The following is a 26,870-nucleotide window of genomic DNA, read 5'->3' as shown; positions in this document are numbered from 1 at the left end:
TTCCTGCTTGTTCAGAAGTGTAATCATGAGCTGAAGGCTCTGCCTCTAGTAGGCATGATCTAATCGTAGTCAGAGAAAAGTGATCTGCATAGAACTGGGAAAACCACAATCCTCTGCTTTCCAGAGGAAAGGGATTTACTCAGCAGTGTATTTGGGAGCTCTGAAAGGAATTCCAGAGCTTTCGCCATTTTGGGTTTCCCCACGATTCTGGAACTGTGCTTAATGATTATGTAAGTAAACAGTTAAAACCTAAAAGAGCATCAAATTGCATCACTCTTGCAGAAAGCATTTTAATAAGACAGAATCCTTTTTTTCCTCCCTCATTGGATGAGTGAAACCAAAAGGAACTTCTGTAAGGTTAATGTTTCAGAGTTAGAAAAATGTATGGAAGCTATAATATAAACATTTAACTTACTCTAAAAAGTGTTCTATAGAACAGAATGTTCTATAGAATATATATTTTTCCTGTTTTTTCATGTTTCTTGTTCCTCCCTTAATTTTAACATTACAGTTCTTTTTATATGAGTTATTATATTAGCATTACTACTGTAGGATTTGAACATCTATTTAGAAAGCCCATCTGTAAAATGGGTGATTATGCTAATGATTTTGCGAGTGCCAACTTGAGAACCAGGTCATTTAAACAGCATGTTAAAACATAATTGGGCAGAAAACTGGGAATTAAACACACATTTTCTAGTCTGTTGTCAAAAACCAAGGCAGTCTTTCCTTTGACTGCTTTATTAATATGGTAATAATACTGGATGAATTGTAGGTATGGGTCTTTTGCATAAAATTTCAGTAATTAAGGTTGTATCTTTATGACATGGTTGGTATATACAGATCATCTTGTGTCCTGCTCCAAAGGTGTCCTGTTACACCATTGGCATTCTCAGAGAATCACCTAGAAAACGTAAGAATTCTTTCTCCTGCTTCAGGACCTGAACAGTATAGGTAGAAAAATTTCTCTTATTAGACACAAATCTGAAAAGACAAAGGGTATAAAGCAATTGCATGTCATTTACTGACATATTAGATTGAGATTATACATCTAGAACAGTTTGGTGAGAGATATCAGTTAAATTTCTTTCAATGAAATTTACTTTTTATCTTTGGTGCCAGAGTCTATGGCTGATTTGCAGACTGGAACTATTCTGGCCCAAAATGTGTTGGAGCAATTGATCAATTGTTGTAGTTTGCAACAGTTGGATAAGAGATCACAAGCCACTGGGAAAAATAAATTTGAACCTTTCATTTCTTGACATCCTGCAGTGTTTGTGGGGATGTCAGAAAAGCTATTGGCAGGCATGTAGGCTTCACCACTTTTCACCATCTGAGTTCCTCCTGCTCTGGCTTCACTGGGAGAACTCTTATTTTGGCAGCTACTGTCAAATTCTCGCTTCTTCAGGCATATCAACCGGCAAAAAGGGGCCATCGTTTGGGGAGAAAATCTGAGGCATGTTCTTTATTTATTGAAGAAAAGGGGTCATTGTTTACATTTCCTGAGTGCAAACTAATGTAACTGAAGAGTATTATAAGTTACACATTCACTATGATAATTCAGGAGTATGTTAATATAAGCTTTTTTTGGACTGTGGAAAATGAAAAGAAAAATAACATGCGGAGGCAAGCCATCCATGTAATGTGCCCAACATCTGAAAGGATGTCACAATTTGTTTTATCCTTCTTGACAAACAGAGAATAAAAAAAAAAAGATAGCCCTTTGTGCACCACAAGAGTACTTCCTCAGTCCTGATCACTGGTTTTCAAGTTTCTGCACTCACAGTGCATTGACAGTACTAGAATCATAGAATAGTGTTTCTTCAAAATCCCTTCTGCACTGCAGACAGCGTTCTGCCTTGCAGGGTGGATTCCACAAGTACAGTCAGTTCAGGGGGAGAAAGAAGGAGTTTTAAAGCAGTACTGTAAGTGTAGCAAATAAGCCAAAACCTGAATAAAAATTCTGTGTATTCCTACTGTTTGCAATGAAGAAGCTGTAAAACATGAAATGAAATTTGACATTCTTGCAAATATTTCTTTATTCCCCTACATTAATTTTCTGAATCTCTGGGGACAAATCTGTAGTTGTGGTTTGCTCCATGTTTGTTTTGATGTACTCTCATTTCAGATCACGATATAATAGCATGCAGTTAAGAAAAAATACCCAAATCAGTCATTTACATACTAGGCTGAAAACTCCTTGCAGACAAGGAATTATATTTTCTATACAATTATTGTATTGACTTCTGATCAAGTACATGCAAAGAAAATAAAACATTTATAAAATTATCTTACTGAGTCATGCAGGAAAAGTCTGTTTTGCAGAATTTTATAGGATCTAAGACTCATAATAGCCTTCTAAACATCCTCCCTCACAACTGGTTTGAAGAAGGAGGTTTAAGTGGGATTTTACTGATCCGGAGGAAAGAATGCAGTATTAAATTCCATATGTATCCTAACATTGATTCTGGAGTCAAGCTGTGCACTCTTGAGGCGATCTATTAAAAACTGGCATTCCAAGTGAGTTGAGAAAGCAATTGTTTTGCTAAAATTTGCACAAAATTTCATATTTCTACACCTTATCTTCAAGAGCACCTGAACTTTCATAGGTAATCCATTAGGGGCTTTAGATAAAAAATGCAAGATTAAGGCTTTATTGTTCTAGGAATAAAGAAAAATAAGACAAATATGTATGATATTGCAGCAGCAGCTAAACATTGACTACTTTAATTGAATCTTACCTGAAGGCGTTTCACACTGGAACTTTCTCAACCTGGTGCCTGAGATCCATTATCCAGCTTTAAGTCAAAAAAGAGTTCAAGGGAAAAAAACCTGAACCAATCTGTGCAGGGGTATTATTAGCTGCTTCAGTGTAATTGTTTTTGGCTTGGATAGAGGAAAGCACTGAATTGCTGCTATTTGTGGTATCAAATGGCTATGTTAAGCAAACAGTGTTTTTCCAGACAAAGAGATTAAAAGTCCTTTAGACTGCAGTTAACATTATGCAATCATTGCTGAATTCCAGTAACAGACATGCTGCGTCTGTCCCTCAACATTGATCAGTTTGATCTGATTACCTGCTACCTACTATCTATCCATTTGAGAATGGGAATGTCACTTGATTTTAGGTGTCTAACCTAATGGAGTGCATATAAAATTACCTTAATTTATCTATATCATGATGAGAGAGGGAGAGAAGTCTTCAGAGGTGATTCAGACCTTTCCAGGTCTGACCTGTCTTGGGATCTTTTTGCTCTTTGTTTGCTATAGAGACATCCCAGGATTCATAACTGTTGATCACAGGCACTTCAGTTATATTCCTAATTTCAGTGGAGTTAACAGAGTCTTTAGCATTTACGGGCTGTTTTTAAAGTCACCGTCCTTATTATTGGCACTTTTTTGACTTAGCATTTTTCTTACCCCTTTCCCTGATTTTAAAATCCTCTTAACTGTGATTACACTTCTACAATTACCAGACCAACCTGTCACCCTCACAAATATCTATCTTACTGCTCAGTTAAATGGCTATCATTTGCAAAGTCGGGAGCTTGAAACTAGGCTCCTGAGTCTTCATTTATTTTTTTTCAGTGATATTTTTAAAATCTTGACCAAAGTGACAAGTAATGTAATGTGACTAAGATCCATCATTTAATTGTATTTCCATCTGAATTGTAGGTACCTAGACATGTGGGATCTTGTATTCTCTACTCTGTATCTAACTGTGACCACCAGTTAACATTGTATTCATGATAAAAAAACCCCAAACAAGAACAATTGGCAGCAGGCCCCATTAAGCCCCATACCTTCCTTTAATTATCAGTTATAGGAGTAAGTTTTGGTTGGTTACAACTGGTGCATGCATTTGGACCGAGCCTTACAAAATCTCCTGGGTTTGAACAGTAAGCATAGATGAATATGGCATGTTCTGCACTATCTCAGCTTTTGAGTGTCTGTTCCTTGGGAGCAGAGTTATTCCTTCTCATTACAGCAAATCTGTTTAGCAGTTACAAGAGGAAATCCTGCTGTCATAACAGCTGAAGCATACTCTAACTGCTTAACAAACTGTGGCTGATTCTTTAGAACAGGGAACACCTCAGTCTTCTTTTGAAAGGCATCACATTCAGATTATACTGGGAAGTGTTATTACCATGTATTACAACAAATGATGTATGATGTAACATACCCTCTCTTCTCTTGGGAATGGTTTGCTCTTTGTAGTATATGGACTAAGAACAAGACTCAATGACCAGAAATTCACCTCTCAAACTGAAAATGCTAGGGGGTGAATTGTTGCACATTAACATGTTAAACTACTTGGTGCATGTTGTAGAAATGTGCTGTCTTCTGTTGTGCCGCTTGAGAGCCAGCAGTGAGGCCTGTTGCAGGGTGAGGTAAACTCTTACTTGAATGGATTGGTCATGCCGTGTTAAAGCAATTAGTGATTCTTGACCAGCAGAGAATGGAGATTTCCCAATACCTCCCTCGGGCAAGGGCTTGCGTGATGTTCACAATTTAAGCTAATCCCTTTCATACAGACTGGAGGTTTTGGGTTGAGAAATTGGAGATACAATTACATTGTCCTAAGTTATGTTTACCAATAATGAGTACAAAACTGTAGAATTTGGATAACTGTATTGCATATTCTGTCCTGACTACTAGCACCCATCTTTCTATGCTGACATTTTACCTTCTGCTGATCACTACCAGTTGAAAGGAGGATTGCCTTTGCCTGAGTAGCCCCACACTAGTTTTGCAATCATTTGGGGTAGGCAAATCCCACCTATTGGTGCTGATGGGTGAGATCTGCAGCGCAGTTACCCACATCAGCCGCATTCCTGAAGTCATGCTGTCCTGTTGTCCAGCAGACATGTCTCAGCTGGAGGGGGTGTGGGGGCCTGGAGTGCTCTACGTGCTCTGACCAGCTTGTGGGTATGAGATGGTTATCTTTCTGTATAACCCTTTTCTGCAGCCTTCCCTCCTGCCCCCTGAGAATCTGCTCTTTTTCCTTCTTCAGCTCGCTCTTAGAATGTAGCTGTTTTCAGAGGAGCCTGATCCAGGCTTACGCAGCTGCACCATGTCAGACCTGACCAGTTCTTCTCTAGTGCTGGCAGCCCCCTGCACAAGGGAAAACGTGCACAAAGTGCCACGATCCCCTGAGAAGGAGAGACAAGACATTTAACATCGAAATACTTAAAACAGTTTATGAAGAATCTGTTTAAAAGGCCACTCCAGCCTGAAAATAAAGAGCAAGCCTCCCTGCCTGCCGGAGTTAAACCACGACAGTCATAAATTAAAAGATGGGGCGTTTTGCCAGAAAAGAAGACACTCTGACTCGATTATAATGTGAAGTCTGATACTTGCTTCAAGAAATAAAAATCTCACACGTAAAAAGAACTCCAACGTTAAGGTTGCAGAAAGAAGAAGAGCCAAAAACGCAGCGTGTTAACCCTGTCACTCAGGGCTAGAGTGGAAGGAAGGCAGGATAGGCCCTTGCTCCCACTGATGAGTAGTTGTGGGGAGCAGTCAAATGTGATCCTAAGGCTGGAGGTGGCAAGTGAAGAACGGGAAGCATCTCCTGGTGCACTGCTACCGTACTGACGTGTGATGGGTGATCAGCTGCTGCTTCTGGCTTCATATTCTGTGACTGTCTCCTGTCTGCTGACGGTGTCCACAGTCAGACAGCACGTGTACCCTAAGCAAAGCCTCTGTTTTATCCTGCTGCTCCCCTGCCGCAATGTAACTGAGCAAATCAGGCTTCTGCAGCCGCTGAAGAGGTGGGGTACAGCACGAATCCCTCCCAGTACACTTTATCTTTGAAATTTCCTCCTTTGGATTCTTGTCTCCCCAGGCCTTATTTGGTACCCAGGAGAACATGCCACACAGATTTTTTTTGTGGAGGTTTCATAAATGAATTCTTGGTGCAGGGCATGGCTGTAGTCTGACCTGCACAAGATTATTGTGTTATACAACTTCAAAACCCTGGGAAATAGCGAAATATCTAGCTGCAAATATAACAGGTGACAGTTTCACAGGGATGAATGGTTCATTTCAATGTTTTTTGTAGAACATGGAGCTAAAAGGAAACTGTCCTGTACTTCACACAGGATTTACATATGTCAAAGGAACTACTTTGTATGCCCAAGAGTGAACTTGACATCTGTTGAATTTGGGCAGTTGAAGAATTGTCTTCCAGGAGTCACTCCCTGGAGTGATAAAGGGAATAAACTGAATTGGCAGATCCATCTGTCCATTCCTACTTTCACTGAATATTGCTCTGCTAGAGTATGCGGAGTTGGTGATATGTACCTACATGAAGGATTCTGTAAACGAGCTCCATGTTATTGTGTTTGCCTAGGATCTTTCTTTGTATTCAGTCTGAATATAATACACATTTTACTATAGATCTGGTAGTTTAGATAGTTTACCACATTCAAATCTTGCTTTAAACTAGATGTGTTTTGTTCAAACTAGTTGTTCAAACATCTGCCACATGTGAATACCTCATAAGGTTGGGAAAACAAAGATAGAAGGCTGTGACAATGACATTTATTGCTACTCCTATAAATGGTGTTGACTGCAGAAATTGTTGTGCCTTACTCTTGCTTAGTAGACACATTTTTGGAACAGATCCTGGATACATATTATGTTGTTAAAATTTTCAAATAATATGTATACCTCATGGACCTGTTTTACTTTTAATGGAATTAAGGCATTTCTTGTTTCAGTGAGCATCTAGGTACCTATGACTTTAAAAGTATCAAAAAGATCTTGAGCCTTTCCTGTATTGTTTTTGTTAGGCTTGCTAAGACATAAATATTTTGTTTCTTAGATTTCAGTTGATGGCTTCAGAAATATTGCCAATGGCTGCAGTAGGATTCAAGATTTGCTAATCAACAAAATGCCAACTCTTACAGACAGATGTATTCAGGTAAGAAAGTAGTTTGAGAAACTTTCTGATGTTGGAACTTGGTTATCCTCTCAACTGACTTTAAGGAATGTTATGCAGACACAACTTAAGATGAGCATTTATCTCCTAAAACATTTTTAAAACTATGACCTAATTATGTTTATAAATCTTGCTCACTTGCATTCACTTTCAGAATATTTCCGTTGTCTTGTCTTCTTTTCTACATGGGTATGGCTGAATTATGGTTTTCCAGGTTATAAATGAAAGTTTTAAATTTTTTCAGTGTTAAATGTAATATATGGAAAACAGCATCCTGCTAAGGATTTTGCCCATCAAAAAAGAATTTTTAGGCTTCTGCAAAAGTGATTGTTAACTAGATCACTGTCTCAGGTGCCTGCTGTGCTTCATTTCTTCAGTTACTTCTTTTTCTTGTGTTCCCAAACATAATAAATATATGGAGAATTTCACTTGTTTATGTACCACTCACTGTCTAGATGTTACTGTTAAAATGGTTTATAACTGTTCATTTGAAATTGTAACATTTGTTATTATATGCAGAATATTTGCTGATCTTCTGTTACGTGACAGTAAAGGCGTATGAACATTTTATTTCACCTTTTTCCTTTTGAAGGTTCTGGTTGAAAAATGCCAGCAGATAATATCTGTTGTCTTTCTTGACTCTCCACATCTTTCTGATACAACCTTTAAAGCCCTTGCTGAATGTAAACTTGTCAAGGTCAGCATTGAAGGTTAGTATAATAGTTCACAAAATTATTAGGATGATATATTTTTAAAATTCATGCAGATAATTTGAATTAAATAAATCAACTGATTTTAGTGGGTATTTGGATCAGGCCCTTAATGTACGTCAGATGTGTAATTACATCTTTATATATTTCAACAGGGAATAACCAACTTACAGATTTAAGTTTCCAGTTGCTGAGTGAATGCTGTCCGTACATCAGGCACATTCATATGGCTGATTGCCAGAAGATTACAGATGCTGGTCTTAAGATGATTTCACCACTGAAGCATATTCTTGTACTGAATGTAGCAGACTGCATAAGGTAATATATCACACCCAGAGTTGTGTAAACCATTGTAAAGGAATTTTAGTAAAGGTAAATATATTCATACTAAGTCCTCTTAGCACTATTCAAATAATACTTTATAACCATCTAATACTAAGATATAAACAAAACAGATATTTTTTTAAATTATCAAGACAACATTGTAATTTATTTTGTAGAGGAAGGATTTATTTTATGTGATGACTGTTTTTCACTTCAGGTGTGTCATGTATCAGCATAAACAAAGACAAATGAAAAGGCTTCCAAAGCTGCACACTTGTTCCCTGTTGTGTGACACACTGATGGAGTCAAGGATGGGAGGGAACAGGGAGGGCAAAACCTCCTAAGTTTTTAAATCAACAGACCTATAAAATACACAAGGAGGCTAGAATTGCTGCTTATCATAAAATTTCTGATGATGTGCAGTTTCAGGGATTCTGCTTTAATGTGTAACTGAAGTACTTTTTGTGCCTGTTGACGCTGTGTAAAAACCTGGTAGCATTGCGGGTAGATGTGCTGAGAAGTGCTGGTGTAACACCGTGACGTCATGTTGGTAGTTCAGCTGGGCAGGTGGGACAGCTGCCTGCGTTTTCTGGTTTAACATTTAGAAGGCTGGATTTTCCACTCTGTTAGCCAAATGTTGGGCTGTGAGTGTGTTTGCACACATGTGTACTGGCTCTACTGCTAAAGAATTGCTGAATTACTTTAACAAATACTTTTAAGCAGTTGTAAAGCTATTGTAAAACTCTACAGTATTGCTTTTGCAGACACTTGTAAAAGTTGCAGCATTAACAAAGTTACGGGTTGTAACACATCTAAGCTGGGTAAAGAGTTTCTCTTTAGAGATATGAAACCACAAAAGGGCGATTGTTAATATTTACGTTTATCATAGAATCACAGAATGGTTTGGGTTGGAAGGGACCTTAAAGATCATCTAGTTCCAACCCCCCTGCCATGGGCAGGGACACCTTCCACTAGACCAGGTTGCTCAAAGCCTCGTCCAGCCTGGCCTTGAACACTTCCAGGGATGGGGCATCCACAGCTTCTCTGGGCAACCTGTTCCAGTGCTTCACCACCCTCTTTGGGAAGAACGTCCCCCTGAAAAGTTTCTCTTATTTAGACAGTGTGTGGTTATAAATGTTCATATTGCGTGTTAGAAACATTTAGGAATTTCTCATAGAAATCAAGGGAAGCGCCATACTGGTCGTAGACTCTTAAGAACAGATTTTGAAATGCTTAGCCAGCTTAGTGCTCTTCATCAGTTTCCTATTCTTCATTGACATTTTATTTTACTCTGTGTCTAAGTTTTAACAGTCACATGGATTTTTTTTTTGAGAAATGAAAGGGACAGAAAGAGCAAATCTAACAATTCAGAATAATCGAATTACAGGAAGTATTTGACTGCATGTGAAAAATGAAGGAAAAGGTAAATGGTCATGATTATTAGAATTAAGAAATAATAGAGATGTAAGTAAAAAGGTGTGTAAAAATGGACACAGGCTGTGGTGGCTCATACCTTTGGCACATTTTCCCAGTTTGTTATCTTCATGTATGATAAAGCAGTGTGGGGCCTGTGTTCTTATGCAGTTAATCAGCTGACTAGAGAAACTTAGCACAATTATTAAAAAAGTTATAATGTGGGTATTTAAGCCCCCGAGCCTAGTGTGGTTAGAGAATATCAACTGTTTTTTTAAATTCAGCTGACTGTATTGCCAGGCTCTGCATTCCTTAAAGACGTTAGGCAAGTTAATTGCTCTGAAAATGTATTTCTTAAATTTATCTCTTATGAATGAAAAACAACTGCACTGTGAAACAAGACCAAAACTACCACAGTGGTTTAATTACTGCAGAGTGATTAACACTTTCTGAGTTATAGCTTCCTAAGTAGCTTGCAGTCACACAATGAGGCTCTCTTCAGGTTCATTCTATTAGTAGTGCTATTCCTACCCGTATGTTTCTAGGACTTTGGGATTTGCAGTAATGCTTTGTGCCACAACAAACTGTTCAAGCCAAAATATGACTCTGTCCTACAGAATTCTGGGAGTAATTTTTTATTCATCAGGGAACGCAGAATAAATACTGGGAATGCATTGAAAAGCTAAACGTACAAGTAATGTCAAACATACCAGAGATATGAACTGTATTGAAACACCCAAGTTGTCCAGCTGCCCAGCCCTCTCAACTTGGCTGAAAAATTTTCTATCTGTCTACTTAATTTTTATAACCTTTGTGTATATTTTGTTAGAGATTCATGTTTGAGACATACAATTGATTAAGTGAAACACTCCAAGGAAGAACTCAGGTTAACTCCTCATGCATGTGTGCAGAACAGCTACCACATACGTACACTACCTATGACTTTTGCTTCTGTGCTGGAAGATAGTTTTTCCTTTAAATTATTTCAGTTCCATAAATTAACAAGGATACTAAACCAAATATTACTCTGAAATGTTTAAACAGGTTCTGGTACTTTCTAGATATATTATCCAAGCTCTGTCTTTTGGGGTGCTACCATATCTGAGTGTAGAACTAACAGAAGTTCTCGTAATTCCCAACAGACTTTTTTCAGAATTCTGGTTTTCAGCTGTTCCAAAGAACGGCACCTTTCAAATCGATCCATTAATTATTCTGTCTCCTTTTTGGTTTCAAAAGGCTATTAAAATATACTAGTATTAATTTCTGCTTATCTGCAGTGCAGGCTGCTGAATGCAAATTGTATATTGACTTGTGTGAAGTAGGAAGAGTACATATTATAAATAATGCCTACATTTCTCTTTTAGAATCAGTGACGGAGGTGTAAGGTCATTTGTACAAGGTTCTTCAGGACCTAAGCTAAGAGAGCTGAATTTGACTAATTGTATTCGTGTCACTGATGCGTCTGTCACAGAAATTGCACAAAGGTACCACAGTCCAGTACAGTATTTTTGTAGTGTGGTTAGACTTTTAACTTATTTCTGATGTTAATATTCTTAATATGTTCATAAATGGGAAAAATTATAGAGCCATTTATCTACAGAAAATTGTACTAGATAAATGACTAGTGCTTTTTGGCACCATGAATCTCTTCAATGATCTGTTGTATAAAGCGGAATTCATCAGTCTAAATATGGAAACCTGAGAAGTCTTAATTTTAGGGGAAAAGAAGTGCTGAAATGATGGTTGTCAGTGACAAAACTGCATTTGAAGATTACTATGTGTAAGTTACATTTTTGTAAACTCAGTATGTACTGATGCCTGCACAAACAGAAAGCACTCTTCTGCTGAACTTCTTCAATTCCAGTTTCCTGAGAGTAGTATCGGAGCATCATAGATGCACTGTTTGAGAAGTCACATTTCTCAGGTCTTCTGGTTTGGTGATGGGAACATACAGTTTAGGGTGCTTACTTACGCAGTAAAATTCAGTCTTCCACATTTGGTCAATGATTACAGAACCCGGCAATGTCTTCATTTGCTTTGTACCATCATTTGTGTAGCTGTAGCTGGGTGTGGGTACAGCCATGGGGTCCTGAGGTTCCCTGAAGAAAACTTAGCAAGGTTTATTATGGAAATGTACTTGTTATGCTACATTTCTGTAACAAAAGTGGAAAGATGATATTTCTGGTTGTTGTTTTTTTTGTTTTTTTTTTTTTAAATTTGATTTAGATGTCATGGATTGACCTACCTAAATCTGCGTCACTGTGAAAATGTGACTGATGTTGGAATTGAAGCGTTGGGAAATATGTCATCATTGATATCCACTGATCTCTCTGGAACCAGCATCTCAGACATGGTATATATATGTGATTAAAGAATGAAGAATGTGTTTACTCTTTATCTAGGCTTTCTGAAAAAATGCAGTAAGTATCCATTCATTTAAAAACCTGCATGGATATGAAGCAGTGGAGTTGCAGTATCATGAAAGCATATTTTAGAAATTCATATAATACAGTATTAGCCCATGTATAGACAGTACCCACTAAGAGGTAATTCTTACATTGGACAAGAGTCACATTTAAAAGAGAGAAACAGAAACCATCAGAAAGTTTGGCTGCTGTGAAACTGATATGAAAAATATTTTTGTTAAACAGAATTTTTTTGCTTCAGGTTGATTAGACTGGGGGAGAACTGAAAAAAAATTAAATAATATTTTTTAAATTTTAGATTTGGAAAATTGTTTTCTATGAACTCGGTTTTATGGTGAAAAATTCTGAATGTTAGCTCTAGCAGAGGCACTGCTCTACACTGTGGTCTAGAAAATAATTGCTGGTGAAAGAATTACTAACAAGGTGTCTTCAATGTGTCAAGTTGCTAAGACTCTGGAAAGCAAAATAGTGAGTGTGGGTGCCAGGTTAAACATAGCAGCCTCCACATAAGGTGTTCTTGGCAGGTCCTGCCTTGTGCACAGCATTCAGAGCCAATTCTGCTGTTTCTTTTCCTTCTGGGGCAAACACAAATCTAGGAGAAACCTCTTGAAGAAAAATTGCCTTAGTGACTATTCACTCACTCACTGTTCAAACAAAATTCTGACCAAGAACTTTATAAATTGGCCCTAACACAGTTGGTGAAAAAGTAATTAAAATGTGAAAAAAAAAAAAAATTAAAATGCCTGTAGCTTTCATGGAGACCTGAAAAGAAAGTTAGGCTAAATAAAGAGGGTTGGGAAATCCAAGACGACTTCATTTAATGTGTTCATTTAAAATCTGATAAAATTATATCTGAATGAAATTCATAATGCCTCGAATTGCAGTCCCACCGTGTTTCAACAGAAATGTTTTCTTTCTCCTTGCCTGCCGCAGCTCGTCTGTTTGAATGCTGTGTTGCTTCTTACTCTAGTTTTCACACAGCACAACTCATGACCTCGGCACTAAGCCAAGCTCTTTCGCTTACACTGCATTTCTGAGGCTTTCTGTTGCCTCCCTCCCACAAGACAGATAAATTAACCCGGAAACTGGCCATTTATCATTTTTGTAATTTCTGATCTGATTGCTGGTACTAGCTACAAAACTGTTATGGTTTTTGCTGTTTGCTGTGTTTTAAGTGTGTAACATTCATGCATGCATAATAAATACATTTTCTCATTTTAAAACATTATTTGATAAGAGGAAATCTAGCAGTCTGCTTTGCAACAAGCTACTTTTTGTACACATTGACTTTATGTTATGCATTTTATTAGCATATAGATGAAGGTGTATTGAGATATCTTTCAATTTAGACTTTGTAAGTAGTCACCAAATGGCTTTAAAATTGTACCAGAGAACACAATGTTTTATGTGCAGTAGTCGACACCATTATGCTATGCTGATTAAGGAAATTTTAGGGCTCTAATAATTTCCTGTAGTAGCTCTCTGCTGCTTTTGCTGTCTTGCTATTTAGAGTGAAACATGCAGAATGTGCAAAATAGATTTGCCTTGCACAGGAGAATTTTCCTTTCTAGTTTTTCAAATTATGGCAGAATCATTCTGCCCATCAAAGCAGAGCAGAGCAGAGCAGAGATTATGGCATTAAGGATGACATATACTTAAGGATAGAGGAGAAAAGATATGGTAGAGTCAGGTTTTCTTGCAGGTTTGTGCGTCGGGTATGACTGATTTAAATGTTTATCAAAATGGAAGTTTTTTCTATTGTTGGTGCCTTCCTCCATAGCTTCTCTGGTGCCAAGTAAGTAAATATGTTCCTATTGCAATCTGTCTTTCATTCAGGGAATGTGTTTAATTTGGAAGAAATATTGACTCCTAGAATTTTCCTGATGAGATCTGGTTAATAAAATAAAAATATTTACAGTACCCTGTAGACTCACAGTAATTAAAAAATGCGGTGCTGCTATGAAATGCAGCATGCATCTCTCTTGCATGTTCGGAGAAATTTATTATCCTTGTCCTGAGTCTACTTGTCAGCAGAAAGACTAGGAACTGAATAAAAATAATCATTGCATGTATTCAACTTCTGGCATTGTGTAGGAAGTTATGCATTTTACATTCAGAGAAAATGCCTGGACAAACTTCTAAACAGAACCTAGGGTAAGGCAAGTAATTCATCACATGATTAAGGTTGTATGCACGCTTACCTGTCTTCCTAAATAAAAATTGAAGACTGTTCATTAACAAAAAACCCCAAAAATTACCCAATGAAGAGGATATCAACTTTATGCATATGAGAGACTGGTGGAATACCAAAGTTACTGCACTTTTCTCATTACGAGTGTGACTATATTGCTCATGATCATATAAAATATATAAAATAACATAAAATAAAATAAAACAAACCACAAGTCCATTTAAAATACTGATTTCTCCACTCAATTTTAGTATTCATCCTTTTACATTTCAGAAAATATTTCCTTCTTTATTCAAAATTAAAAAAAAAACCAAACTAACACACATTTTTAAGTCTCAATAACTTTTTTTTTTAACAGTGGAAAGGACATTTCTTCTGTTTTTGTCACTCCTGAAGTACTAGAAATTGGCTCCTTGGAGTTATGAGCGACTTACAAGAGACTTAGAAATGAAAAGATTTGCAACTTAGTGACCAGTTCTTTCAGAAAACTCCCTTTTTTTCTTGCTAGCATCCTATGCCTCATTTTTTTCCCTCACCTTTTGCTATCCTACACTCCCTGGAGTAGGGACCACAGGTTTCTGAGTTTTATACTGTGAGTATAGTGAACATTCTCATGAATGCACAGATGATACTGTAATCACTGCTCATTCTAGATATAATTGTAGGGCATTTACAATACATGCAAGGTGTTTAACCTTCTATTACGGACCTGGAAACACTGGCATTTAGGGCTAAAATCTATTTATCTTTCTTATAAAAGCAGTCCCAGTGACTCAGTAGAAATGATTCCATGAATTAGAGGAGCGATTTTATTTATAAGGTTTATTCCCATGCTCTCCATATTTTTGTTCAAATGTCTTGAACTTTTTCTGATGTCTATGTGATACAGCTTCGGCAGTTTTGCTCCAAGTCTGAGAGTCTGAAAGCATGCAGCTGCCTAGTTTTCCTCACGCCAACACAAGCTGCTAATGCATATGGCCTGGACCACCCATCTTCTTGGGACATAAAAAACCCATTAAGTATATAAGTGTCAGAGCATTTGAAAAAAGTGTCTTGAGTCAAGCAGGATGTAGAGAGTCAGAAAAAGCATAGCAAATAGTAATAAAAGGAATTGTTAAAGTAACTTAGATGATTCTTGAAATGTATAGAGCATCCAGCAGCCAAAACAGGATATGCCCTGACATAGACTCACGGAGCTTACTATCAGTGGTGAATTTTATGCAGTGTAATAACAAGCGGGGAAATAATAGCCTAAAACATAAAAAATAGCTAAAATACTTAAAAAATGGGAAGAACCCTGATACACTTCTGAAATCAAAGATAAAAAAGAAAGATGAAGTATACAAAGAAATATTCTTTATTTCTGTGTTTTCTTCCACAATGACTGTCATGCAGGAAATTGTGTCTCTTAATAATCCAATATGTCATTCTCTTTTCTGGCTGAAATGCCTCCTCAAGGATTCTCTGTGGCATCAAGTCAGCTGATCAGTCACAGAGTTTGTTGTGTGCTATGTGTAGTTACTCTTCAAAGTTGAGGATGATTGTAATCATTGGGAGCTCTAGAGTAGTGGTTATATGGGTGTATAAACAATTAGCTCAACTTTCTTCTTATGTGTTTGTGCTTAATGATCTTTAGATCCTGGCTGGTCCTGAAGGCCAGGCTGCAACATAAATATTTACTAATACTTTAATAATACATTTCTAAATAGGGGGGTGGGGGGGACCCAAAACCAACCAAAAGTGGTATTTTGGCTTTTCAGAGTCATCTAGAGTAATTTATTTTCACTCTTAATGGGTTTCTGAATGTATGGGGACTTGAATCCCCAACCCAGCTCCACATTTTGGTCTGTTAGAAAATCAGGCTCATGGGACTGAGTGAAAGCCTTCTGAAAGTTAAGAAAAAAATACTATCAGGTCTAATAGCTATAACCAGCAACAGCCTGCAAATGCATTAGTTGCATCTGATTTCCAGAGGACAGGATGTAACAAATCACATGCATTCCCAAGGCAGGGAAAAGGAAATGTTAAAATATATTGAAGTGGGCCGCAAATTCAGATGTTAGCACTCCGTTTGCTTGGGAGAGGAGAGGAAGAGAGAATTTGACCTGGAGACTTAGAAACTTAATTCTGCATAAAAATAGGAGTCTTGACAGTCGATGCCAGATGTGCTAACACCTTCAGCCCCAATGCACATCGGGGCTGAAGGAATTAAAGGTACTTAGCAATGTTGAAAATTGGGCTTGATGTTTTTACAGGGCATTATGTTATAGTGGAAGCCCTGTTGTCTGGACTTACTGTCAAGGAACATTGGCATAACATTATTTCTTAAGTTATGAACCGCTTTAACTGCAAATGGCATTGGCTACAGAAATTACATTTTATGGCACGTGTTATACACAAAGCCATACAGGGGGATTTCTGCACTGCGATAGATTAACGTCGGCGCTCCTGTAAACAGAACTGACCCACCCTTATGTTAGCTCAGGTATTGGACACGGTATGGCCACATTTGCTTAAGGGTTTTACCAATTTTCCAGGAGGTTTTTGCTATCTGAAACTGAACTCTGTTCTGCCACATAGGTATTGTTATTAGCAAAACGATGTTGCATGATAGGAGTTACATTCTCTTCTAGTAAGTGTTTGTTCCAAGAGACTAGTGCCTGACTTTGGCTAATCTGTGCAGAAATCTGAGTATTTTAGAGGATAAGATGAGTCATTTCATATTAAATGGCTCAGGAATGGAAGGTGGGAGATACCTCTGAAGAGCTGTCTTCCAAGATTGGAGTCACCTCGAGGTCAAACTCTTTGGTTTGGGGTATGAACAGGAAGTAACATCTGTATATCTCTGGAACCTAAAGATACATTACAGATGCTGACCTCTGAGGTTACAAAGAGATATGTGAACAGAAACCTCAGAAGTTTAAAACAGTCGAGCACATGGTTGTTGTTAGCGAGAGGCGGTACGTTCCTTGCAGCCCGCAGTTGAAAGGCAGAGACTTGCAGCTTGTGAATATAAATAATGAAGAGTTGTTCTTTGGTGTGCCACAGTCTCAGGAGACTTGTGTCTCTAGCAAGTGAAGACCCTCACCAACTGGTACAGTCAATACTAATTTTCTCATCTAGAAAAAGCATGGAGAAATAATAATAAATCTGCAAATGTTTGTAGGCCTCACATAACTAAATGAAACAGAAGAAAAATGTAAAAATTGCTTTGAAAAAAATGGCTGTTGGAGAGGAATAATAAGGTTTTTTTACGTTGTTTTCTAAATGGCAATGGCAGTGTACACGCTTTACAAGAGGTGCAGGACCAAGTCTTCCGTTTCTCCATGGCAACAGAAGATACATGGTGGGATTTCTTTATGTTAAAGGGGAAATACCTTTTTTGGAGACACATGGAGTGGGTGACCCTAGTCTGTATGCTGCACAGTGTCTGTTTTTCCAGCATCTATTTCCAGGAGTTCCAATGATAATATGATAGATCTGTCCATATCTTTCAAAAATGTCTGGAGGCTTAGCATAGAAGATAAAAGTCCCTAGAAATAGGTCAGTATCTGGGTGGGGATCCCTGATGTTATTTATCAGGGAATACTATTGAATAAATCAGGAAGTCTAATAAAACTAGTGATAATTGGTTCCATTGTATATAAGTTAGATGCAAAAATAATAGTTTAAAATTTCATATAGATGAGACTTCCTGTGTAGGGCTTTTTTGAAGAGGTTTATTTTTGGAAACGTAAAAGTTCTGTAGTTTTTCTAGGTAATAGAGTGTTCCTAATGACATTTCTTGTCTTCCATGTGTTTGCTTAATCTGGAATTATTAATGAAACATCTCAAAGGAAACCTTGATTTTCATAGATAAAAATAGTTGCTCTGTGATTTAATGTCACTTTAGTCATATAAAAAGATTCTAAATTAACTCTTAAGTCATAATAGCATTATTTCTCATGTAGCAAAAGAACCTTTATAATATTCTTCAGTATTTCACTACCAAGTGATTAAAGTGGTGCCACTTTTAAATGAAGAAAAATGCAAGAATTATGTCCATAAGCTCACACCTATCACTATCAGTCTCTGCTGTAAGGCATTCAAGTTCTGACATAAACCCATTTGGGGTTTAAGCACATAATTGTTTCTTTGTCTTGAACAGGAGTGCTCTGGTCAACAAAGATTTGAAATCTGTAGAGTTTCATTAAGCTATTGAAAGTAACAGTCACCACATAACTGCGTCTGCTGAGAAAAATGCTAATGTCTTTGTTTCCATATGTAGCCAGGATTGGAAATCTCTTTCATTGTTCCATTTTTTTGGGTTTATTCAGCCTGTGAGGTTTCAGGAATTTGCAAAATTTGAACTCCAGCCTCACTCTTCCAGCATTATCATTACATTGTCCACATCTGGATTCCAGACACTATTTACATGTGCTTATTTTTTCAAGATTATATTTCCTTTCTGTGCAGTGCTGTTCGCTGCCTAATTGTAGATAATTTATTAGCCATATGGAATAAAGTGATAAATTTGTTTTTCAGTAAAGTTTACTTTATTGATATGAAGCAGAGAGATATTCTGTTGTGACTATGCAAATACATTTTACAAATTCGACATTTAATTCTCCTTCAGATTAGAGAGTTTAGGATCAGAACATGGTCCTGTTTCCTGGTGTACAAGCAGTTAAAATCACAAAGCATCTTCAGATCCTTTTGCACTCCTAAAATAAGAAATCACCACTGTTTTCACCTCCCTATTGTCTTGAATATGGGGGTTGTTCATGCATCTATGAGTGCGACTGCACCGTTTCAAATGCTCTCTTGTATCATAGCTATAGCCATAAAGCCTTACTGGTAAGCAGATCCTAAAGGCAGCAATTTTAAGATATTATCTAGTCATAGCAAACAGTATTTTGCTCTTCCAACCAAGAAGTTTGTGAAAAGTTCTTTCAGACCCAGATTTTGGAGGGGATCTGTAAATGTATTTTGCTTTATGAGAGTCCTGGTCTGTCCCCTGTGGAAGAATTTCACACCATGCTACTTTTCTTCAGTTTCTTTCTTTCTGATCAGGTAGGAAAATTTACTTTCTCAGTTGAGTTATTTCTGCAAAGAATTCTTAACCCCTGTACATACTTTCAGCAAAAATCAGAGGCTGAACTATATGCATGCTGCTGAAGAGAATGTCTTAAAAGGTGCTGTAATTCTTAGAGAGAAGCTTTAAATATAAAGGCATTGGATGTTATTGAGCATCTTAATGTGTTAAATGCAGTTACATATAATTGCATGTATTGACTTTAAGATTCATCTTTCTGGAATTTCTTAGGGTTTGAGAGCCCTTGGCCGCCATGGAAAAATAAAGGAACTTTCTATATCAGAATGCAAAAACATCAGTGATACTGGGATTCAGGTAAAACTTCACCTCTTTGCTTGGAGTTTCCTGGAAGCATATTTCTTCAAGTCAACCATGTCCAAAACTGATCTTATTTCACCCTGTACATCATCATTCATTCTTCAGTACACCGTCCTGCACTCTCACCCTTATAAATGATTCTCCCCTTTCATTCCTTTCCATTTTTTTCTCATTCCTTCCATGAATGCCAGTACGGGACAGCAGCAGTGAGCACACCTGTGGGAGGTGTGCCCAGGTAGAGGAGCTCCTCTGCTAGTGACAGAGCTCTGGGAGGAGGTGAGTAGGTTGCGGAATGTCAGGGAGAGTGAGGGAGAGTACCGGAATTGCACACTACCATCCCTGGGACGGGCCCAACAGGCAGACTGATAGAGAAGATTCACGATCCTCTCTCAAACTGACTGAACACAGTGACTTAAGGGACAGGGGGCAATGGTGGCAAGTTCCTGCCTGGTGCAGAAGGCATGTCTCCTCCATGACTACCCCACCCTCCCAGGTGCCCTCATGTAATACGTAGGAGGCTCTGCCAGCGGAACTGAACAATAAGGGTGATGGTTCATCTAGATTGGAGCTGTTGCTGAGGTTAAGTTGGCCTATGCTCTGCATCAAACTGCTTCTGTAAAGAGAAAAACATGGGTCATTGTCATAGAGGACTCCCTTCTGAAGGGAGCAGAAGGCCCGATATGCCAAATGGACCTACTTCTTAGGGAAGTCTGCTGCCTTTATGAGGCTTGGGTTAAAGGTGTGAAGAGAAAACTTCCTACCCTGGTATGGTTTGGGGCTTTTGTAATTGACAACAATGAGACCTGCCATCCAAATATTTATTATTCTTACACTATCATCACAGCAGTAACTACATACTAAATTCTGATTCTGAGTTAGTACTCATTGTCTTGTTTTGGTAAAATCAGTTATTTGGTGTTACTGTAGTTCTTTTTATGGGTAAAGCATTGCACTGGAAACTGGAAAAAATTCAGAGAGGGTAATAGGGAATGGTCAGAGATATGGTACAATCACCATCAAAGGAACAGTTAAGTAAGCAAGGAACCTGCGGTCTGGAAGGGAGATGGCGGAGGGAATACGACGGAAATCTGTTCAGTCTTAAGTGGCATGAAAAGGGTAGATAAGGGTCAACGTTTCTGCTGTTTACTTCCATGCATAATCTAGCGTGCATGACATGAACCTTGTTTGAAAATTCAGAATGAAGAAAAAATGTTTCCAAAATGTATAGTTATGCTGTGAAATCCCTTATCACAGGTTGCTGAATCCTTATGGATGTTGGGCAAATTCAGTATGATTGCTTAGATTTACTGCTTTGTGTTTTCAGGGCAATATAAGAAATAAACACTAGATGTAACTTTACAGTAGGAAAAGAGCCATCCATCTTGTTAGGAAGGAGAGAGGATTTACATCCAAGTAAGAGCACTTCTTTCTGTAACCGAGAATTGTTCCTGACCATGTGTAACAGAAATGCTTAAATCATGGTTTTTAATGAGATAGATTTCATGCCCATAAACACTTGCAGATCGTAAGCCTGCAGGTACAGGCAGTGTCATCACGTAATCCCAGTCTTTGGCTTCTACATTTTTTCCACTATAAAGCTCCACAATTTTATAGCCATATATTGTAAAAAATAGTCAGTTGTTGCTGCACCACAAGGGATACATCTGGATTGAATCTTGTTACCCAACATACATGTCACGCCATTAGGATTTGCTTCTTTAGGGATAACTCTGACTCGCCTTTCATGAATGTTCTGTACAAGGTCCACGTTGTTAACCAAAGCAATGACCAAGTATGTACATCTTGTGTGTAGCGTAGAGAGTCGTGTGCTGCTGGTGCTGTTGCTTTCAGAGGACAATATTCACTTCTGTGTTGTGCTAGGCTTATGGCTAAGATGCTATTTCAGCTCTGCCACTACACAGAGCAAGTACAAAAAAATACTGTGAAAAAAGAGGTGTTTATGCTCTCTGTCTGCCATATTTGCATTTTTTGAGGAAGAAAGGGTTAGCAGGAGTACATGCAGGAGTTACAGAAGCCATGTTGTCATGGATCTAGGGAGGGCAGGAGAAAAAAGAGGTTTAGGAAGTAACTCAAAATGGCAAGTCTTTTTTGTAAGCCAAATCTAAGGATATTATAGAAAATTTGTAGAGTAACCCCATTACATGCTGCACATCTTGGTTATACTTTGATTACATAAAGATTATTTAAATGTGAAAAGCAAATGCGTATTAAGAGGGCTTTACTAACACCGTTAAGGTAAATATCTGAAAGTTATAAAATGCCAAAAATAATGTTGACTGTACCGTGTTAATTCATTTACTTGTTCGCAGGCATTTTAACAGTATGTACATGCTTATGTGAGCACGTATTTTATTAGTATCTTTACTCATTCATAACTCAGATGATTCTCACTGTATGAGCAGCAAGTTGGTATTTTGTATTTCCATTGATGCTTGTGTGTGTCCTCAGGTTTTATTTACACAGAATTAAAATTGTGCACATAAGTTAGAAAATGATGTTACTTCCTTCACATGGTGTTCAATTCCTTACCGTGTCTAAATGTTTTGCAAACTTTATTTATCTTCACAACCTCTTCTGTCGTTTTATTTTCTTTATAGGCGTAGAACCAGGGATACAGGCACAAAGTGAGCAACAAAGCTCCATTTCCTTTGATTGCAAATATAATTATAGTGCTATTTGCAAAATAATGTAGGGCTAGACTTAAAGTTATGAGAAAATTCAGAACCTAACTTTGGAGGATATTTAAAATATGTATGCAGGCAAACTGTGCCAGTAAAAACAAGATATCTCACAGGCACTGAAATCTTGGCTTCAGCATGTGCTACATACCCTAGCTGAGAATGCAGCGATTAAGTCATCACATCTGAGGACTAATCCTGAAGGGAGTGCAGTTTCTCTTACACATGGATAAAAACCATTCAGTTACTGGCTTTAGAATGTTTCTGTATTGCAGGTAACGGCCTGTAAAGCTAGAACTGGAACAGGAAAAGTGCTGAAGTCAATTTTTATATATTCTGAATTGTCGACTCCAACCAGTCCTAAGTTAAAGCATTCACATCCTGCTATTTGTAAAATAAAACAAGCCGAAGGATCACTGCCTTGCTATAGCTGTATTGATAGGCAGAAGACCGAGTGAGGATACAGACAAAAGGTCTAAAATCAAATTCAACATATTTTAATAGATATAGTGGAATTTATGTGCATGTTAGTCTAATGAACACACAGTATAAAATACAGGCAATGGAAACTAGCCTCTTGATGCATCTTTTCCAGTGATATGCATAGCCAAGGGCTGAATGACTTCATTACTAATAAAGGCTACCTAGCAAATGGAAGTGCCTCAAAGGATTGATGTAAATAAATCATAAATTGATAAAAATAGGCATGTCACCTAAGAATGACTGGTTTGTTTGTCACTCCTCCAGGAGTTCTGCAAGGGCACAAAACTCCTGGAATACTGCCACGTCTCTTACTGCCCTCAGCTGACGGACGAAGCTGTGAAAGCGATGGCATTTCACTGCCCCAGACTAACATCTGTCAGCATAGTGGGTTGTCCGAAGGTACGTGTGAAAAATTGGGCAATACTTCTGGGATTGCTAGTGCAAAGAAGTAATTAACATCTCATTCAGAAATGTGACCTGCTGGCATCTGTGTCTTGTCACTGTTCTACAATGTACTCAGCTAATTTAGAAATCAGACACGGACGTCCAGCCGAGTTTCCATGAGTTTTAAGTTCTGAGACTTGGCTCTTGAGAACATTTGGTGTTCTTCTAACGGTTGCAGCTACAGCATACAGGTGTCTGTGCCGTATCACATGAAAGTTTGCTTCTCCAAGGGTTGATGTCTAGGGAAGGGTGAAGAAGAAGGGCTTTTTGAGATACTTCTGCGAACACTCTCTCAGCTTCTGGTGGTTTGGGTGCTTCCAAAGGGTGATGTCTTTGTTTTAATAACTCTTGGTATTTTCTTGCTTCATTTTTTCCACTGCTCTTTCTGAACCCAGGCAAAGCATAAACTGGGGCATAAAACCTTTCTACCTGTGGCTTTACATGGCAGGGCAGTGCTACTTTGAAAATAGTAGGAGTGCCTAAAAGCTGATGCACTCAAGAGATGTAAATTCATGCTTAATTATTTTGAAGATTCTAAGCCTAAGAAACTAAGTCCTTTGGAAAATAAAATTTATGAGGTATTTGGATAATTTATACCTCTGGAAGGGAGTTTTACTTCGGTTGTTGTTTACAGTCAGTGGCGAGAATGGTTCCTACAAAGCATCAGTGAGGGAACGTTTCCTCAGTCCTTTGAGAAGCCCCATCTCTCTACTGACTACGAGGACAGTCAGAATGATAGTCACCCCAGGGCTGTATGAATATGCCTTTAATATCCAAGTTCATGTGACAGTTTTGATAGTGGTTCCCACTGTCACCAGTGTGCTTTGCTGAGCCCGATGAAGTGTACTGTGGTTTAATTTATATAATTAAATATATTGTACTTGGTTACTTCTGCACTTTTAGTTATTTTCTTTAATAGCAAAAACTTGATGCATTTTGGCAATAAACAATCAAACGCAGTTTTAAAAATTACGGTTCCATATTTTTTTTAATTTCATGGAAAATGTTGTTGTAGTGTTGCTTCCATGACTATCAAGTGAGAATAGGCCAAGTTTATTACTACTTTTGGAAAAGTTAATTTTGAACTATGCTTTAAAATTTCACCGTACTCATTAGACCAGTTTCACCCTTTTTTCCTCCTGAGGTGCCCATGTCCTGTTCCTTCACAATACATCTGCAGCCATCACTTGTCCCTGCCTTCCTCCTCTCCAACGCCCATCTCCAAACCCCTTGATTATTCTTTCAGTCCTCCACAGAGTCCTCATGTCCTCTTATTCACTGCACTGGCTGAAGACAGCCTCCTGGCCAAGCAGTTTGAGATGACTTGGCTGACTAGACAGCCAGCCCTAAATCACAGATATTCTGATCAATTTGTTTGCCTTCCAAAAGTTTGTGAGTTTCTCAGCCTCTGGGCCGAAGCCCACAGGCTGTGTTTCAGATAGGCAGGCCAAGGAAGTTGCTCCGTGTCTTACAAGAGCCCTTGGTTTCTATCCTACAGATACATTACGGTACACCATTAATTGTTACACACATGGCTCTCAATCTCCTGTATCCTTTGATTTTAGATAGATACTAAGCAATTTTTCCATAGTAACAGGGATAATAGAAGTTGTGTGTGGAGATCTTCCCGAAGTAGTTGAAGTTAGGTAGTGTTGCAGTCAGTCTTCTCTGCCACGCTTTCCACTGCACCTTATATACTGACACAGGAAAACAAACCCGCTATGAAACGGCAGTATACATTAGTCTGGAAATTGGGAGAGTTTCTGATTATCAGAGCAGTGAATTGTGTAACAGCATCCTGGGAAGGGAGACGGGGGTGAAGTATTAAGGAATGTTAGGATGTCTCTTGATAAGGGAATGAACTGGGTCGTGTTTTGTAGTTCCTGCAAATGGGAACAAGAAGTAGACTCGGTGACCTAGTCATCCCCTTCCAATGCTTTGTTCCTAGATGGTATCATTTCTTTAAATGGTTATAAAGCCAATCTGTTAACTGCTCATACCCTACTATTTTCAGAAAAGAACATCCAGAGTCTTCCAAATAAACCTACCCATAAGTTTACAACTCTTTTTTTGACCTGAATCCAGCTTGTAACTCCGTAAAATGAGATGGGCACACCTGTGGATGTTAAAACTAATGGGTTTTTCAAATCCTTTGGCAATCTCTTGTGCAAATTGAGGGGATCCAGCTGCTACGTATGAAAATATTTTCCACTTAGAGACTGTTTAAAAATGGTCAGGAGATTAAAGTAAGAATGAACCTGTTCCAAAGGATATATGTTAATATGTCTGACAGTCATGTCCTGCAACATCAGCTATATTTTATCTATTAAAAAAAAAATTAAATAAATCATAGCAAGAGAACATGGAAAGTCAGTATAGAATACATGTCCATTATGAAAGTTTTGGCATGTGCTATGCAGGTTACTGTAAAATTAGAAGAGTTTATCACTTGAATCATATCTGCTGGGGCAAATTGTCTTTGAACACACTCCACTGGCTTCAGTGAAAGTGCAGTGAGCCTCCCTGTCACGTTTCTGTGTACCCAGGACAGGTACAAGGCATTTTGCAAATGCTGATGCTATTAAATATTCAGCAGTGCAGTTCTGAGTTACTCAAGGGAAGAGTCTGATTGGAGTAATTCTTATTTCATAGGAAAAAAATGAAGTTGCTGTGGGAAACATATCCTACACATGAAAAAATACAGCAAGGAATGAAAATAAATCTCTGATTGAATGAATCAGCTATTTAAATTGAAAAGTTCTGAAGGCACAGTCCGATGGACGATGAATTCCGTAATTCAGTCCTCTAAAGGGCATAGGATTGAGTGTATGGTGAATGCAGATTTCTCTTAAATGCATCTGATACCGATTACTGACTTCAGAGTCAGCAACTTCTTTTTATTTCAATAGGAATATGAATCTATTTATTTATCATTTAATCTAGTTATTAATCTATTGTAGATCTTAATTTGGTACATATAGCTAAATCTGGAATAAGCAAAGCAGGGAATTACCTCTAAATTCCAGGAGGACTGTATCATGAGATGGTGTGCTAATTTTCTCTTCTACAACCCAAAATCCCAGCTTCATCTTGCCTCCTTGTCCCTTTTCGATCCTCATGGGGTTGGCTGTTTGATGCAAGGGAAACCCTTGTTTTCCCTTCCACCATCCCACTCCACTGATTTTAATCCAATATCTTTAAAAAGTCTTTAGTATGTCCCCTCTTGGTTTTTCACCCTGACCAAACACGGTAATTCAAGTATGTGCATAACGTATTCGTGACTCTTCCTGCTGCGGTCAGTGGAGCAAGTTGCTTGCATGACTGCTTATGTTCCTTGGAGAGTCTACATCTCATGTTTTTGTCAAAATTTCCAGCGTCGGTGGCAATGAGTATCAGTTTAGAAAAATGGAATTGTGAGGTGAAACTAAGCAGCTCTGCTTCAGAGCTAAAGAAAACAATGATACATTAAAAAGGTCTTGGTGTAGGACACTGATTGGTAACAAAGAACTGAGATACAAAACTGATGTAACTAAACTGTAAGGGTACCCTAATAGTTTAACGAGAACACTGGGACAGTAGGTAAAGCTGAAGGCTTGTATGTGCTACGTTGCAACATTATGAGGTTGGGGAAGTTAAACCATTCTGATTAGGTGAAAAAAACCCCACAATACTTTAGACTGTACTGGAATCACAGTTAACTAATATTTAAGTGAGAGTTGCTGTATAGCCTCTTGCAGAGATTCAGAATTCTGCTATGCCAGAAACTTCACTTCCATAAAGTATTTTAAAACATAGTTTTCCCCAAAATCAGACACTAAAATTTTGCTCTGTGGTTTTTTCCT

General features: G+C 38.0%; 1 protein-coding gene across 1 annotated transcript in view; it reads left to right on the top strand.

Annotated features, from left to right (window-relative positions):
* FBXL13 (F-box and leucine-rich repeat protein 13) overlaps positions 1-26,870 on the top strand; it is an 82,278-nt gene that overhangs the window by 46,927 nt on the left and 8,481 nt on the right. Inside the window, 7 exon segments of the mRNA XM_010156554.1 lie at positions 6,830-6,928; positions 7,539-7,656; positions 7,812-7,974; positions 10,758-10,877; positions 11,620-11,746; positions 19,316-19,399; positions 22,849-22,983. Coding sequence (XP_010154856.1) covers positions 6,830-6,928; positions 7,539-7,656; positions 7,812-7,974; positions 10,758-10,877; positions 11,620-11,746; positions 19,316-19,399; positions 22,849-22,983 — 846 coding nt within the window.

This window comes from Eurypyga helias, unplaced genomic scaffold, assembly GCF_000690775.1.
Source record: "Eurypyga helias isolate BGI_N326 unplaced genomic scaffold, ASM69077v1 scaffold9608, whole genome shotgun sequence".
NCBI lineage: Eukaryota > Metazoa > Chordata > Aves > Eurypygiformes > Eurypygidae > Eurypyga > Eurypyga helias.
This window is presented reverse-complemented; position numbering and strand designations above follow the sequence as displayed.